Raw genomic sequence first — 17,775 nt, 5'->3', positions numbered from 1 at the left:
AATTTAAAAAGGAACAGTACACACTTAACTTCTTTTTACCTTCAAGAGCTCAAAATCTTGAGAAAAAAAATCAAAGTAGAAAAGATAACCTTGAAATTCCTAAATGATCTCATGTGGTCTCATGGCTTAAACTGCTGGTTATTTAATGAACAGCATAAACCAGAGTGCAATTATATAGTCTGTCTTACTCCAGGAACCCATGAACTAATTAAAAGTAAAGATAATGCTTTTTTATCCTGTATCCTCATTGTCTAGATGAGTACCTAATACAGAGTAAAAGGGATCAGTAAATATATACTAACTACATGATGAATGAATAAGTAAAAACAATTACACACACACACACACACATACTCACACATACTCCTTCTCAGCTAAGATCTCACCTATAATTCATATCCACGTATCCCAACTGTCTGGTCAGGATTTTTTTCTTTCATTCACCCATTTAGCCATTCACCCATCCATTCAATATGTACTGAGTGCCTACAAGATGTCAGGTACTTCTTATAAGGTGTAATGAGTATAGAAGTGAACTTATTAGATGGCAGAAAATAATACATATGGGAAGAAAAATAAAGCAAGGTAAAGGGACAGAGAGTAATGATAATATAAAAACTGTTGTTTTACATGGTTTGGTAAAGCCAAGTCTCTTTGTAAGGTGACATTAGAGGGGAAAAAAAAAAAAAAGTGACAGTCATATTCTAATCTGGGAGACATTCCAGGCATAGGGAAGTCCTAGTAGGCTCTGAGGTAAAAGCCTGCTTGGAATGTTCTGTTTAGAAGGCCAGGGTATCTATAAAGTAGTGAGAACAACGAGCAGAGTGACACAATCTGACTTAATTTAAGAGGATCACTTAAACTGAAAAGTTAAGAGAAGAAACTGAGGTATCAAATTGGAGGCTACTATAATAATTCAGATAAGAGATGATAGTAGCTTAAACTAGGGTAGTAGTTAAGGTGGTAAAGAGATTAGATTCTGGGCACCTAGGTGGCTCAGTGGGTTAAAGCCTCTGCCTTTGGCTCAGGTCATGATCCCAGGGTCCTGGGATTGAGCCCCGCATCAGGCTCTCTGCTCAGCGGGGAGCCTGCTTCCCTCCCTCTATCTGCCTGCCTCTCTACCTACTTGTGATCTCTGTCTGTCAAATAAACAAATAAAATTTTTTTAAAAAAAGAGAGAGATTAGATTCTGGATTCTTCAAGGTATACCCACAGAATCTGTTAGCTTGGATGTAAGAGAAAACGATGTCATATATGAATCAAAGGTTTTCAGCCAGAGCAACTGGAAAAATTAAATTTTCAGTAAGAGAAATGTGAAGTTTGAGATGCCCTGACAGACATCTACCTAACTGAATATCAGGTAGTCAGCTGGATATCTGAGCTTGGAGAACAGAAGAGAGTCAAGACTAGGTAAATAATAGAATAAAATCATATGCCACAGGCATTTGAAACTTAATGCTAAAATCTTAATTCAATTTTCCTAGCCAGTCAGCTTGCTGCCTGTCTTGTATTTATTATAGTAGGTACTACCACTTACCCAGGAACCTGGAAGGCATCCTTAATCCTTCCCTTTACCTTACTCCCAGCCCTCATCCAATTAGTTCACAGACTTCGAATTGCCATCTCCTAGACTGTTGTCTTGATGGTATCATAATTCATCACCATTTTAGTTCATGTCCTTTATCCCACACTTTAACTTCTACTACTGACTCTTAACTCACGCAATCTCAGTACCTTCTGATTAATTTCCCACACCACTGCCAGCCCAGTTTTTCCATATCAAAATATAATCATTCATTTTTCTACATAAATTCATCAATGGCTCCTTACCTCCTGTAAGACAAAACTCAAGCTCTTTTGTGTAGTAGACATAGCCTTTCTTATGATTTGGTCTCAATACACTTTTAACCTCTACTTTTTCTCTTTTACATTACCCACTGTTCTTACAATCTAGATCTCCACCAAGGTCCCCAAGTACATCATGCTTGTGTGCTGTTGTGCAAGCTATTATTTTCTACATGGACTGTATCCTTCCCTTGCCTAAGCAAATTACCAACTATTCAAGGCACAACTAAACCATTCAACTGAAGCTCAATGAAAATGAAAACATTTAAAAAATCCCCACATTACTTTAAGTACAGGGAAAGTCGTCTTCAAAGTAGGGACTGTTATATCACATCACATTTAAAAAGAAACTTGCAATAAGACTTCCCATAAAAGAGGGCGCCTGGGTGGTGCAGTTGATTGAGGTCCAACTCTTGGTTTCAGCTGAGGTCTTGATCTCAGGGTCATGGGATTGAGTCCCAACTGGGGCTCACGTTTGGTTCAGGGTCCACTTGCAATTCTCTCTCCTTCTGCCCATCCCACTCATGCTCTCTCTCTCAAGTGAATAAATGAATGAAAAAAAAGATTCCCAAAAAGAATTTGTAAAACCCCATTATAAATGCCATATACGTTTAATGAACAAAACCTATTATGAACGTTATTTAAAAAGTAACACCATGGGGGCGCCTGGGTGGCTCAGTGGGTTAAAGCCTCTGCCTTCAGCTCGGGTCATGATCCCAGGGTCCTGGGATCGAGCCCCACATCGGGCTCTCTGCTCCGCGGGGAGCCTGATTCCTCCTCTCTCTGCCTGCCTCTCTCTGCCTACTTGTGCTCTCTGTCAAATAAATAAAATCTTTAAAACAAAAAAAAAAAGTAACACCATTTCATAATGATCAATTTTATATGCCAAAAATTTCCTACCAAAAGATAATCATCTCATATCATTTAAGATACTTTTAACGTTATTCATTAAAAGAAATTATAAAGTTATAATACATTAAATATAATCTTTTCACTAAATGATTTTTCTCAGACTGATTTTTCTTGCGCTTTATACTTTTACTCAGTCTTTTAAAATACAGACCACCTCTTTATTCTCATTACGCTTTTTGTCTTTACCATCTTGAATATTCTTACTTTTATTATCTTTTACTATTCTAAATTTCCTCCAGACTGAAATTAAAAAATATATAGGTCTCACTTCTGGATTTGTTTAATTTCATTCTATCTTTATCTAATTACAAAGCAATTATCCTCTTTTGCCTCCAACTCATGCTCATATAAATGATATGTAAAAAACAAACAGCTCATATTTAAAATTAAAGTATGTGTGAAGGGAAATTTCTTATGCTTAAGAAAATTCAGTTAGAAAGAAAAACTCTACTCTCATATTAAAAAAAAAAATTAAAATACTACCAATTAGTAATAGACCGTACTTTAGGTCATTAAAATCTAAGGGGGAAAAAAACCCTTATTGTACTACATATGATAATACCTTTTTTCCTTTGAATTCTACTGTTTTAACCAGCTAGCGACCTTGAGAAGGCCATAACTTCTTTGAATATTAGTATAATGGATTAAGAACACTGAAATTGAACCTAGACTGCTGGATTTGAATCCCTCATCTGCCACTTACTAGCTGTATTATTTTGGGCAAGACACTTAATCTCTGCTAATAGTTTATTTGTAAAATATTTATTTGCAAAAAAAAAAAAAAAAAAAAAGAGGGCACTGAAAGCACCTATCCCCTAAGGTTGTTGTGAGGATTAAATTATTTGAGATATGTGAAATGCTTAGATCAGGAGTAAGCCCCAAGGTATTAACTATTACTATCAGCTCTAAATGCCTATGATTCTGCTTCTCCTTTCTTGTTTCATGGTCTAACAGACAGAAAATTCTATAATGCATTTATCTGGTCCTTAGCCCACCTACTATAATTGTAAGATTTTTAAATAATGAAAACAATAGATATCAAAACTAAATTGGGTGTAATAAAGTGATTAGATTATTTAACAACCGTTACTACTACTGAAAAACAGTAAATATAAGATTGAAATGTATCCAAATCTCTTGGTCAGAAAAAATAAGAATAAACTGGAGTTTGGTCACAGGTAAGAGATACAAAGATTGACTCGTGTCCCAAGCTAAGTAAAAGCAACTGCATTAAAATACAAGCCAGAAATACTTGAAGCTACTGCTCAATTATTACTACTATGTTTTGTTTTTAAGTAAACTCTACACCCAATGTGGGGCTTGAATTCACAACCCTGAAATCAAAAGTTGCATGCTCTATCAACTGAGCCAGTGGGGTGCCACAAATCATTACTAGTTTCAAAGGCAATTGATTTCAGCATAAATAGTTACAGACCAAATATATTAAATAAGAAACTAGAGCTGAAAGATTTGAAGAATTTTAAAATATTAAATAAAAACGTTCATATCAGGATAAGTAATTTTAGAAATCTTATCACTACGAGAGGTATATTTAAGGTACTCTTTTTATAATTATTAAAATCTATTAGAAATAGCCCTATAATTTGTTTCTCTGGAACAAAGTTATGCTCTATAAGTTCATGTATTCCTATTACATGAATAAAATGAACACCATGAAGTATTTTGTAGAATACAGTCTTAATAAAATAAAATAAAATAAAATAAAATAAAATAAAATAAAATAAAAATGGTACCGTGATGAAGTGTGTGGACTCAAGAGATCTGTCACACTATTTGGGGCTGAACTACAGTACTATTACTATTACTATTATTAAGTCCTCATTTCATTTTATCATTTTATCCTCACAGGTAATTATCCTCACAGTACTATTTGCCACAGTACTATTTCCTACCTGATAATTGTTTTGTCCTTATCTTTCAGCTGGACTAATTTAAGAGCCTTCCTTCAAGGAAGATATGCCACTGTGTATTCCCCATTCTAAATCATCCTCCAAAATGCCATGAGCTGTATTACTAAAAACTAAATTCAATCAAGTTCATTTCCTGTTTGGAGATCTTTGCTACATCTAATGCCTACAAAATGGATGTCCTTCACCATCTGGCTCCAGCCTCATTTTTTCGGTCTCACCTTCCTATTTATTCCATACTGACTTTGCATTTTGATTCCAGTTCTAAGGACTTCTCCACATATGCTGTGTCTCCAATTCCTTTTCTTTGCACATGCTAATACCCCTGCCTGACATACCTTTTTTGTCCACCACCTCCTTTCTCTGCTAAGCAAACTCATTCTCAAATGTCATCATTCTGAAACTTTTACTATTGGAAGCTGTCATAGCCTTTTCTGTTCTCCCACAATATTCTGTCCTTATCTACGTTTTAGCACATAGCACACTGCATTGTGAAGCTCTATTTATATATATCTGTTACCTCTGTTATACTGTGAAATCCTTAAGAATAAAGATTGTCTTCTTTCTTCCTTTCTGTCTTTTCAATACTCAGCACTCAGAGCATTTGCTAACTAATGAATTACTAACGAATACCGAACCAATCATACAGTTAAAAACAGTCTTGTAAAAAGCTTCCTTTATATACAAGGAAACCAAAGGCAAGAATTTTCAGTACATTTCCATGCCCTTCCTAGCACATAATAATTGCTAATATTAGACTATAAGAAGATTTAACTAGTGTTTAACAGGAAATAGTTAGGTATCTATCTAGGCATTCATTAGAGCAAAATATAGGCAGATAAAGCAGTCTTCTTTCTAGGTTATGATGCTTTGTATCTATTCTTCCAGCTTCCTCAGGTCTTGAATATCCCATTATTTCAAAATGTCTGCTCAGAACATTCCTGTTAAAAGCTCTTCTGTGTACTTATCCAAGCTCCAGTCTTTAACTACTTTTCTAACGTATGCCGTTTCTCCTGGGCTTCAGGGACCTTCAACTATCTGTTAACAATGTCTCAACTCAATTTAGGCACTTAAATAAATTTCTCAGCTTCAGTGTCTTAAGATTATCATTACTATTTTATTTTTTTTATGTCTTTTTTTGAGAGTGAGAGAGAAAGAGAGCGAGCATGCACATATTGGGGAGGGGATGGGTCGGGGGAGGGGGAGAGAGAGAATCTTAAGCAGGCTCCAAGCTTAGCATGGAACCCCAAAATGGGGCTCAATCTCACAACCCTGAGATCATGACCTGAGCCGAAATCAAGGGTCAGACACTTAACCAAATGAACCAGGCACTCCTTAGATTTTTTTTTTTTTCAGCACTTAGTCATTAAGAATTTTCCTAACCCCAGAATAAAAATCTCTTCTCAAGGGACTAACCTAGCTTCTACTCTTTTGCTTCTATTTCATGATCAACCATACTTCAGTAAGTGCCTACCTTCTAAAACAATATCCCATACCTTTCCTTTATCTTTTAACACCTTAGTCAAACAGTTCTCTTTTGATAATACTCATTTGATCACTGTCTAAACATAATGAAATATAGTGGAAATCACACAGACTAATTTTATTTATACATATTAATTTTATTATACATATTGATTTTTATTCATTTTTAATTGTGGTAAAATACACATAACATAAAATTTACCATCTTAACATTTTAAAGTATGCAGTTCAGTAGTGCTAAGTACATTTACATTATTGTGCAACTCACCTCTAGAACTCTTTTCATCTTGCAAACTGAAATGCTACACCCATTAAACAAACCCCAATTTCCACCTCCTGACAACCATCATTCCACTTACTTTCTCTATTAATCTGATTCTTGAAGTATTTCATATAAATGAAATCATACAGTATTTGTCTTTTTGTGACTGTCTTATTTTATTTACCCAAGGTTCATCCATGCTACAGTATGTGTCAGAATTTCCATTTTAATGCTGAATAATATATTGTTCACTGTATGTAAATACCACATTTTGTTTATTCACTCATCCACCGACAGATACTTGGTTTACCTCAATCTTTTGCTTATGTGAATAAAGCTCTTATAAACATGGGTATACAATTTTTTTTTTGAAATCCTTTTGAGTATGTGCCCCCCAAAAAGAACTGCTAGATTTTATGATATAAAGATATTATATATACATATAATACAAACATATTATGTATTATATATGTCTCAAGATACAATTCATATACATTTACAGTATACAGTTCAGTGGTTTTTAATTTATTTGCAGAGTTGTGAAACTAATATTACCATAATCAGTTTAGAACACTCATTGCTCCTAAACAAAACTCTACCCTAAGCAATCACTGATATCTCTCAAATTTGTATCTCCAGCCTATACCTTTCTTGGCTCACAGATTCAACTGCTTAAATACTATCAGCAAAACAACTTGACATATCTTAAAATAAATCCCTGAACTTTCCCCACAAAGCCTATTTTCCCCAAAATATTCATAGCTCATTTACATTCTCTTTCTTGCATACTCTACACTTAATCACTCAATAATCTTCTTGACCAAACCTTCACAATATATATAAAATCTAACCTTTTCTCATCAGTTTGTCCATTACCACCTACATCTGCCCTTACTTTCCTACAATCCACTCTCAACACAACAGTCACAGATCGTGTTACTCCTCTACCTCAATTACTCCACTGGCTCCCTACTTCTCTCTGCCTAAAAACCAAAGTTGTTCCAACAAGGCCTTGATTTGGTATGGTTCACTGTTACCTCTGTGACATCATCTTCCCCCAGCCTCTTCTTTGTTTTGCATACTTTAGTCACACTAGTCTACTTGCTGCTTTTCCGAATAAACCCCGCAAGCTCCTATCTTTGCACTTGTAGCTCCCTGTCTGGTATGTTCTTTCCCCAGATGAATGATTAATCCTCTCACCTCATTCAGATCTTAGCTTAAATACCCACTACCGTTCTATTTAAATTTGCAGTGTGTTTCATTCATCCTGTCCACTTCCCTATCCTCTTTGCCTATTTTCTCTCCAAAGCTTTTATTACCACATAATTTTATGTCTGATCCTACAATTTATGATACTTCTTCCAATTTTAAAAATACTAATAAGATGCAGAATTGAGAATCATGTATTTTTTTCAAACAGACATATACACACATATTGTTATAGAAGGAGCTTTTTTCCCACTCAAATTATGATTTTCCTTTCAATACCAACAATTATTTTATTGAAAAAGTCAAGTGTCATATTCTTTCTAAAACAGTTTTAAACATTTTTTCTATTTAGGTTGCTTTTACATTACCTTGCCGATTAACTTCATTTTGAAGTAGCTCTTCCATTGCTTCCTCCTCAGCAATATCTAATGGTGTGTCTCCTTCACTGTTGACAGCTCCTACATGTGCTCCCTGACCAATTAAAAATCTGTAAAAGGAAAGGGAAGACAGTTAAGCAATGACAGTATCATTAAGACTAAAAGCATAGCAAATGAAAAAAACTCCTGTGTAAGAGCAACACTAAAAACCAAGGATAGATGCATTAAGTTTTAAAAAAGTAGAGCATGTTTTCTTATATTTCCTAATTTTTCTATAATGTACAAACATTGCCTTACTAATACAAAAATGTTATGTAATGATAATTAGAAAGTCTTCCATAGGATCATTTCAGATCGTCTCCACCAATATTTTTCATTATCTTCATATTGACTGGTTTTCTAACTGATCCCCATGCTCCCAGTCTCATGCCATCTACAATAGTTTTTTTTTTTTTTTTAAAGATTTATTTATCTATTTGAGAGAGAGAGAGAGAAGGAGAGAATGTGCACCCAAGCAGTGGGGGTACAGAGAGAGAATCCTCAAGCAAACACGCCACTGAGCTTGGAGACCAATGTGGGGCTCGATCCCAGGACCCCAAAATCATGACCTGAGCCAAAGTCAAAAGTCAGATGCTCAAACAACTGAGCCACCAGGTGCCCCATATGCTACTGTTCTTAACCGGGGGTTGATGGACTAAAGTCAGAAGGCCATTCAACTGATGCAGATATCTTAAAATACTGTTTATGATCATCACTACTTTGAAATTAAAGTAATTGTTCGATCAACTATTAGGTTTCTTTATTTAATGTGTTACTAAAGCAGCACATATGTAACTATACCATATATGTGTTTTCCTAATATTTTGAAAAATGAAACCCAATAGAACTGGTTTTTGGTGTACTTTGTATTTTATTTTCTACATCCAAAATAACAATCCTGAGAAAGTATCCAAAGGCTTCACCAAACTTGACAAAGGGATCCAGATACAAAAAGTTAGGCATCTCTTTCACTGCATCAATTATACATCTCCCAGAATCTCCTATTTAAAATGACTGGAAGTAAAAAAAAAAAATAAATAAAAATAAAATAAAATAAAATGACTGGAGTCAATTTCCCACTTAAAAATCTTTGCATGGTTGTACTATACTAAGAGAAAACATACCTGGCCCTCGATAAGCTGGTTTTGTTTTCTTTTTCAGCCTCATTTTTCTTCTGTCTTGTACCACACTTTAGGCTCCAACAATAGAGAACTATGCTTACAGTGCCAGACTAACTCATGCTCCTTTGGCATCCCTGATTTTACTTTTGTATATGTAAAGAATGGACTTTTTACCCTCTATGTCCCTAACCAACTTAACTCTTATTCATATATATATTTTTATAGACTTCATAAAAATATCTCATTATAAAAATAGTAAAAATGCCCAGAGTTTAAAAAAAAGAAAAAACAAGAACACCTTTATAGTATCCTTGTACTATTATGTTCCCTCACCAGAGATAAAATTACCAACAATATTTTCTTATAACTTTGCTATGAATTTATATGTGTGTATATAAACATATGTACAGTGACTTTTGATGTTTTTTTTGGAAACAAAAATTAATGAAATTATTTTCAATGTACAGGAATGCATTGCATTGTAATAGTTGAAAAATATTCCATAGTATGGCTGAATCATACTTTCATTTCATACCATTTCCTAGTAGACATGTTCTTAAATGGACAATTGACATTATCTATCTTTAAATATTTTCCCAACATGATGGGGATAAAACTTTATTTCCTGATCACACAAGAGGTTGAAAATATTTGGATATGTGTACTGGCATTTGTATTTTCACCTCTTGTGAACTTATTTACATCTTTTGCTAGTACTTCGAATGTGTTCATTAATTTAACAAATACTTATGGGATGTTTTTATGGACTGAATGTTTGTATCCCCAAATTTCATGTTGAAATCCTAACCTCCAATGTGATGGTATTAGGTGGTGGGACTTTTGGTAAGTAATAAGGCTTAGATGAAATCATGAGCACCCATGGTGCTCATCACCCATGGGTGATGCACCCATGATGGGATTACTACTCTTAGGAAGAGGAAGACACTAGAGCTCACTGTCTTTCTGCCATAGGAGACACAGCAAGATGGCAGCTATCTGCAAGCCAGGAAAAGGGCCCTTGCCACATACAGAATTGGCCAGCACCTTGGCCCTTTCATTCCTGAGTCTCCAGAGCTATGAGAAACAAATGCCTATTGTTTAAGCCACCCAGTTTATGGCATTTTGTTATCCCAGCCAAAGCTAAGACAGGTATCTAGTATGTACCTAGTACTATGTTACATGCCAGGAGTAAGCAAAACAAACAAAGAACTTTCCCTCGGAGAGTTTATAGTCTAGTAAAAGAGATTATTCAAAGAGTTAAGATGATTGTAAAACTTTGTTAAGTCTTATGACAGAGAATTTTGGGGTCTCTACAAGTAAATAATAGGATAATCTAATTCAGTTAGATCAGGAAAAGGATTCTCTGAAGAATATGTAGGTACTAACAAAGACAATGGAAGGAAAGTGTGTTCCAGGTAAGAGAGAACAAAAGGTACTGTATACCCCGTGATAGTTAAGTATGTATGGCCCACAAGGGCCTGGTTCATCTTCCTAAAGAACTGATCAATCTCTATGCATATCTGTCTCTCTTACCCCCCTCTCCCCGCAACACACAGTGTCTACTTTTCTGAGATGTCATATGATAAGGAATGTTTCAAAAAGATCACTTTGTGCAGTATGGAAAAGAAATGAGAATGTACAAAGAAAGTAGACAGATCAGTTAAGGAGCTACTGCAGTAGTAAGAAAAAAAATTATGTTGGAAGCTTGAATTTTATGGAAGAAATAGATGAATTCCAGAGATACCCAAGGAGATACTGGGAAATCAGCTGGATATGAGAAGTGAGGGTGAAGAAGGTATCTAGGATAAATCAAAGTTCTTGACTTGTATGATGTGATAGATGAATGGTGGCACTAATTAATGATATAGAGAAAATGAAGTTATTTCCTACATCTGACTAATAGCTATGCTACAAATATTTCTACCATACTGTAACTGCACTTAAAATAAAAACTTTTCTATTTTGCTTAGGTAGAAATCATTCACTGGATATAAAGACTGAGAATAAAAGGAGTACCTCAGAGTAGCTTCAGTGCTTGCAGCAGGGGGAGCTACATGGGAAGCAGAGTCTCAAGGAAATACCAGGTCGAAGCCAAATACAGACAATCCAAAATTTATATAAACAGGAAGGATGTTAAGAGAAACTAACAAGAATGAAGTCCCAAAACTACTGGCAGGAAACAGAGCCTGGAGTAATTCCTGAGCCAAAAGTTAAGGTATATATATATGTATGTACTCATATAATTCACAAAATCACCTGCACTCCAGGACTATCATTTGCAAATATAATTTTTTAAAAAAGATGTATAAAGGGGCGCCTGGGTGGCTCAGTGGGTTAAGCCTCTACCTTCGGCTCAGGTCATGATCTCAGGGTCCTGGGATCGAGCCCCGTATCGGGCTCTCTGCTCAGCGAGGAGCCTGCTGCCCCCCCTCAACCCCCCTGGCCTGCCTCTCTGCCTACTTGTGATCTCTCTCTGTGTGTCAAATAAATACATAAAATCTTTTTAAAAAAATAAACAAATGATATACAAAAATAAAGAAATAAAATCCCATGGCATTCTTAGCTACAATGAATAACCTCAAAAAACCATACAAAGACTGGCTGTGTGAAAAACAGCACAAACGTTTGGGTTCTGTAGACTTTGAGTCAGGCTCCCAACTCACCCTCTTGACAGCTGTGTGACATTCATTAGAACATTGGAAGCCTAGTCTATAGGCAAATTAAAGGACTGTGTGAAGTTTAAATAAGTTAATGTCTACAAATAAAATTTTATCTTTTAGCCCATCATGCAAAATCATCACAGTTAGAAAGCAATGTTTAAGATAAGGTGAAATAAAACAGTACAGACTTTCTGGAATACCAGAATTTGACTATGAGGGGCCCTCCAGATACTGAAAACAGATGGCTATATTTCCTTCAGAACAAAAAAAGCACGACAGTATTATAAGCAGCTCATGTGACTGCTAATTAGGAAACATATTTAAGATTACTTGGAAAGAAAAAAGCAAAAATTTCACATAGACTATCCCAAATTGAAAGTCAGAAGATTGGGCTGTTTCTCAGATGAGTAGGGTTTTTTTTTTTTTTTTTTAAATGCTTTAGAATGTTTTTTTTTTTTTTAAAGCAGGTTTTATTGTCTTAACAATGGTTAATGATTTCTTCAAGTGATACAAATGAGGCCAACACAGAAGATGCTTATAAATGATGAAATTCTTCATAAACTGTAGAAATGAAAAATGTTAAACTGCCAGGTTCACTGAGATTTATAATAATCTAGCACCTTGAGTCAATAAATAATTTTGGACAAATTAACTGAACAGACCTCAAAATCAAGACATGATCCAAATGGACCTTTAGAAAACTATTTGCACATGTCCTAATTTAAAAATCTGACAAAAGGTGTAAAATTCTTAACCAAGTTAGTTGCAACTTGGATATGGTATGTCAGATAAATCTGCAGGAATCTATCTGGGTTAGAATTATTCAACGTTAATTGAATTTGGAAGATAAATTTTTACAGTCTCTAACAACTGTCTTGTTTTAGGAGTTTTGTCAAAAACCAATCCATAGAAGAGATTATGAGAAAGGGAAATAGTTTTTATTTAAAAAATTTGATCTTTTTTAAAATTGTCTTTAAAGTAGAAGCTAACGAGCACACAGTGATCAAAGAGACTAGGAAGAAGAAACTCCATCAGCAAGAGCTGAATATATTTACTGTCCAAACTTAATGTATACTGACTTTTTTATTCACTGTAGGAAAGCTAGTATCAAGAAGTCATTATAACCAATACATCAATTTTTCATGTATTCAAAAATGAATCTTGAAAGACCAGAAAGTCAGTATAGCCTTAAAAAGGAAGGAAATTCTGTCACACAGATGAACCTCAAGGTCACTATGTGCTAAGCAATATAGGATTGTTACAAAAGGACAAATACTGTATGATTCCACTCTATGAAGTATCTACAGGTATCAAAATCATAGAAACATAAAATAGAAAGCTGGTTACCAATGGCTAAGGGTACAGAGGGGAAATTAGTGTTTATCACATACAGTTTCAGTATTACAAGATAAAAAAATTCTAGAGATCTGCTGCACAACAATGTGAATATATTTGACACTGCTGAACTATACACTTAAAAATCGTTAAAATGGTAAATTTAATATGTGATTTTACAATAATTTTTTTTTTAAATTAGAAAGTCAGAAGAATACCACTGGAACAGCTGTTTCTTAAAAATCAAAATGAGTTCCTCAAAGCCATCTAATGACACAGAATTATGAACTACCTGAACTTTTCAAAGATGAGTAAGTACAACATTACACTATTAACTTAATATATGCTATTTTCCTTTAGTAGTCTCTGAGCAACAAAAATCTTAAAATAAGTGTAAACAACCTTCCCGTCTTCAGTGGGAATGCACTTTGCTATTTCATTCCTGAAGTTCTACACCACAACGAAAAACAGCTAAAAACAGCTGTAAGAATCCAAACAACAGCTCTGACACGGAACCTCTGAACAGCTTTATTAAAAACAGCAGTTCTTCATTCAGCACTTGATAAATGTTATACCACTTTCTTCAGGTCTCCATGGTTTCTAATGAGAAATCTGGTGTCATTTGAATTTCCCTGCTTAAAATAGTTTTTCTTTCTACTTCAAGACTTTTGTCTTTAGTTTTCAGAGGTCTGTATGATGTCTTGGTGTAGAGGGCTTTGTTATATTCCTGTTTGGAATTTGCTAGGCTTTTTGAATCTATATGTTGGTATCTTAACCATCACTTATCATTTCATTAAATATTTTTCCAGTCATCCCTTCCTTCTTTTCTGGGACTCTAATGGTACAAATGTCAGCTCCTTGTTATAGTCCCGTAAGTCTCCGAGGGTCTATTCATTTTATTTTAGTTTATTTCCTCTCTGTTGCTAAGATTTGGTAATTTCCGTTGATCTGTTTTTCAGTTCACTAATTCTTTCTTCTATCCCCTTCATTCTACTCTTGAGCCTACCCATTTTTATTTTGGTTATTAGACTTTTCAGGTCATTCCCATTTGATTCGTCTTAGTATCTGCTATTTGCACACTTTCTTTTTGCTGTGACTTTCAATTTTTTCATTGGTTTCAAGCATGCTTATAATTGCTTTTGAAATGTGTTTATGATAGCTGTTCTATAATCTGTCAGATAATTTTAAGAGTAGTATTTCTGTCAGTTCCATGTTGGTCTTATGTTGGTCTCTACTGATTGGGAATTTCCTCGGTGTGACAACTGATTTTCAATTAAAATCTAGACACTCTGAGTTTTATGTTACATGACTCTAGATCTTGCTTAAATCGTCTATGGTAGCTGGCTTTGTTTGGCTGTGCTGTAGCAGAGGAAGCTGTGGAGGTGCCATTTCATTACCACAAGGTGGGGGTAGAAGTCTAGGTTTCCCACTAAGCTCCACTGACACCAGAGACAGGGTGGTGGCTCCTTGTTACTTCTAGCTTACCACGAGCCTTCACTGCTATCTCCCTGGATAAGAAGGGTATGAGTGCTTCATTATTACTCCCCATGTGGCCTCCACTGACAATAAGGGGAGGGAGGTAGACATCTTTACTGGTAGGTGGTAGTGAAAGTATTCACTCTCCACCCAAGGAAGGAATAGTAGTAGCTGGCTGGTATCTACTATAGGTGGGGGTAGAGCTAGTTAACCATTTGACCAGGATTAAAGTCTTGGCTAGCTCTGGCCTAATCTGACATCAGTGCAGTAAGACTGCACACCTCAATATAGCGTGGTAAGGGTGGAGGTCTACATTCCCTACATAGTCTTCGCTGGTGAAGGCACTGGTGAGACTAAAGCTTCTTTTTCCCTGTGGACTTTGCCTGATTAAATAGAGTGGTTATTATTATTTTTAAGTTTTCTGCCTTGCTTAAAGACTGGGGAGGCCACCCCTTTCCCAGTACTTGGCTAAAGAGATTAGGCTTTCATTGGGACTTTTTCTTTTTTTGGTGTGCCCATTTGTGCTTCTGGATTATCCATGTTTTCAGTTCAGAGATACATGAGGAAAAAGAAAAGCTAGGAAACGCTCTCCTGTGGGTCCTGTGATGCCAAGCTATCATGCCTTCTTTCTACCCCTCAGAATCTTATGTTTTATATGCAATATTCAGGGTTTTTATTAGTTCTTAGCAGGAAGAATAGGGAAAACCATGTCTACTCTATCTTCCCAGAAGCAGAAATTCTCCCTCATTTTTAATGTCATATTTCAATGTTTAGAAGATTGGCAATTTTAACCTTAATTTTTTTTAATTTGTCAAAACCCTAAAGGCAAAGTATTATCTTCATATATAAATCATTTTGTTAGGCCAACTGTTAGTCCTGATACCTTGCCAAACACTGCTTAATTCCTGACATCAGGGTTCCACGACTGTCATAGACATAATTAATTATGCCAATAGCAAAGACCAGGCTAATAATATTTGTGAGAGAAATGAATCTATTTGTGAAACTGGGGTCTATTTTCCAGTTGTCTAGGAACCTGGATTATCATTTGTTTAAAAAAAAAAATCAGAATGTGGGAAAGTATTTAAATTCCTCTATTCTCTTTGTAAAGCCACCTTTAAATAAAGGAAATCCTCGGGACACCTGGGTGGCTCAGTTGGTTAAGCGGCTGCCTTCGGCTCAGGTCATGATCCCAGCCTCCTGGGATCGAGTCCCACATCGGGCTCCTTGCTCGGCAGGGAGCCTGCTTCTCCCTCTGCCTCTGCCTACCACTCTGTCTGCCTGTGCTCGCGCTCTCTCTCTAACAAATAAATAAATTAAAAAAAAAAAAAAAGGAAATCCTCAAGGTTCTCTCTTTAGCATTTCCTGTTTGTCTCAATTACTCCCCAGAACAGCGACTCTACACCTCTTTGATGATGCACTGACTCCTGAAAAGGCGTATTTGTTTATTAAAATCAATTATATGCACTACTGTCTTGCTTTATTATTGCAACTTTCAATCCCCAAAGGCAAAAATTCTACTCACTATGCAACAATTCTAAAGTGTACATTTCCTTCACATTTTAAAATCATGGAAATCTTCTATGAACAATCATTGTTACAATCCATGATGTCTTACAATGGCTACTGGCCAGGTGGCAGACACAACATGTTGTGTTATCTGTTGTGATTATCTGTCTCCATGTAACCTTGGTCACAGCTATTCATACTGTTCTAACTTCAGTCAACTTATGTGCATTACGGGTACCCTATTTGTTGAACTTAAAATGTCTTCTTGGATGTCATCTGAAACTTTTTGTTGATACTTTCTGGTAAAATCAAGAAAGCATTGAAATAAAAACTTGAAGAATGCATACCAATGGCTTAAAATAAAATCCCAAAGGCAATAGGTGAACATTGTTTAGTAACATTGCATCAATTACACTCTAAATTCCACAGAAAATAATACTGTTGTGAACAAAATCTAGGTGATTAAACACACACACACAAACACACACACTATCACAGTTTCATTTTTTTTTTTTAGATTTTTTATTCATTTATTTGACAGTCAGAAATCACAAGTAGGCAGAGAAGCAGGCAGAGTGAGAGAGAGAGGAGGAAGCAGGCTCCCCGCTGAGCAGAGAGCCCGACATGGGGCTCGATCCCAAAACCCTGGGATCATGACCTGAGCCGAAGGCAGAGGCTTTAACCCGCTGAGCCACCCAGGCGCCCCCACAGTTTCATTTTTTAACCTTTTTTTAGTTGGTATATAAAATAATCACACTGTGTTACAAGGATGGCATCTTAGGCTTCATGAAATCCAGTACATGCATTTTAAACACATCCAATATATTCCTGGCTTCCTACAGCACCATTTCCATTAGCATCTCAAACAGGGCCTATTTTTAAAAAAATATTTTATTTATATATTTATTTATTTATTTGAGATAGAGAGCATGAGAGAGAGCATAAGCAGGTGGCAGAGGGAGAGGGGGAAGCAGGCTCCCCACTGAGCAGGAGCCCAATGCAGGGCTCGATCCCAGGACCCTGGTGTTTCTTGGCCTGAGCCAAAAGCAGACACTTAACCAACTGAGCCACCCAGGCACCCTCAAAGACGCATATTTATTTATTTATTTATTTATTTTTAAAGATTTATTTATTTATTTGTCAGAGAGAGAGAGAGAGGAGCGAGAGTGAGCACAAGCAGACAGAGTGGCAGGCAGAGGGAGAAGCAGGCTCCCTGCCGAGCAAGGAGCCTGATGTGGGACTCAATCCCAGGACGCTGGGATCATGACCTGAGCCGAAGGCAGCTGCTTAACCAACTGAGCCACCCAGGCGTCCCAAAGAGGCATATTTAAAACCACATTCCACTATAGTCTCTTCTATGCTTCCCCCAGTCTTGCTCTTTAGGTCTCTTAGTAAGTTTAAAGGCATCATTTGCTAATTACAAAGGATAAACAAGGAGGCAGAATAGCGTACTGGTTTAAAGGACAGACTTGAAAAGTTAGACTGACTAGGTTCACATCCTAGTTCTGCCACTTACTCTGTGTGATCACTTTGACTCAAGTTTTCTCATTTATAAAAGAGGAATTATCATACAGGTCAACCATCATTCAAGCACACCCAAACTTCAAAACTTTTCAT

General features: G+C 35.9%; 1 protein-coding gene across 5 annotated transcripts in view; it reads right to left on the bottom strand.

The window, feature by feature from the left end:
• Positions 1-17,775, bottom strand: part of PPP1R12A (protein phosphatase 1 regulatory subunit 12A) — a 144,662-nt gene that overhangs the window by 70,677 nt on the left and 56,210 nt on the right. For all 5 annotated transcript variants that reach the window (XM_080810406.1, XM_080810404.1, XM_080810405.1 and 2 more), the window contains exon 3: positions 8,010-8,128. In XM_080810406.1, coding sequence (XP_080666532.1) covers positions 8,010-8,128 — 119 coding nt within the window. The remainder of the gene's footprint in view (positions 1-8,009; positions 8,129-17,775) is intronic.

This window comes from Martes martes, assembly GCF_963455335.1.
Source record: "Martes martes genome assembly, chromosome: 8".
Classification (NCBI taxonomy): Eukaryota; Metazoa; Chordata; class Mammalia; order Carnivora; family Mustelidae; genus Martes; species Martes martes.
This window is presented reverse-complemented; position numbering and strand designations above follow the sequence as displayed.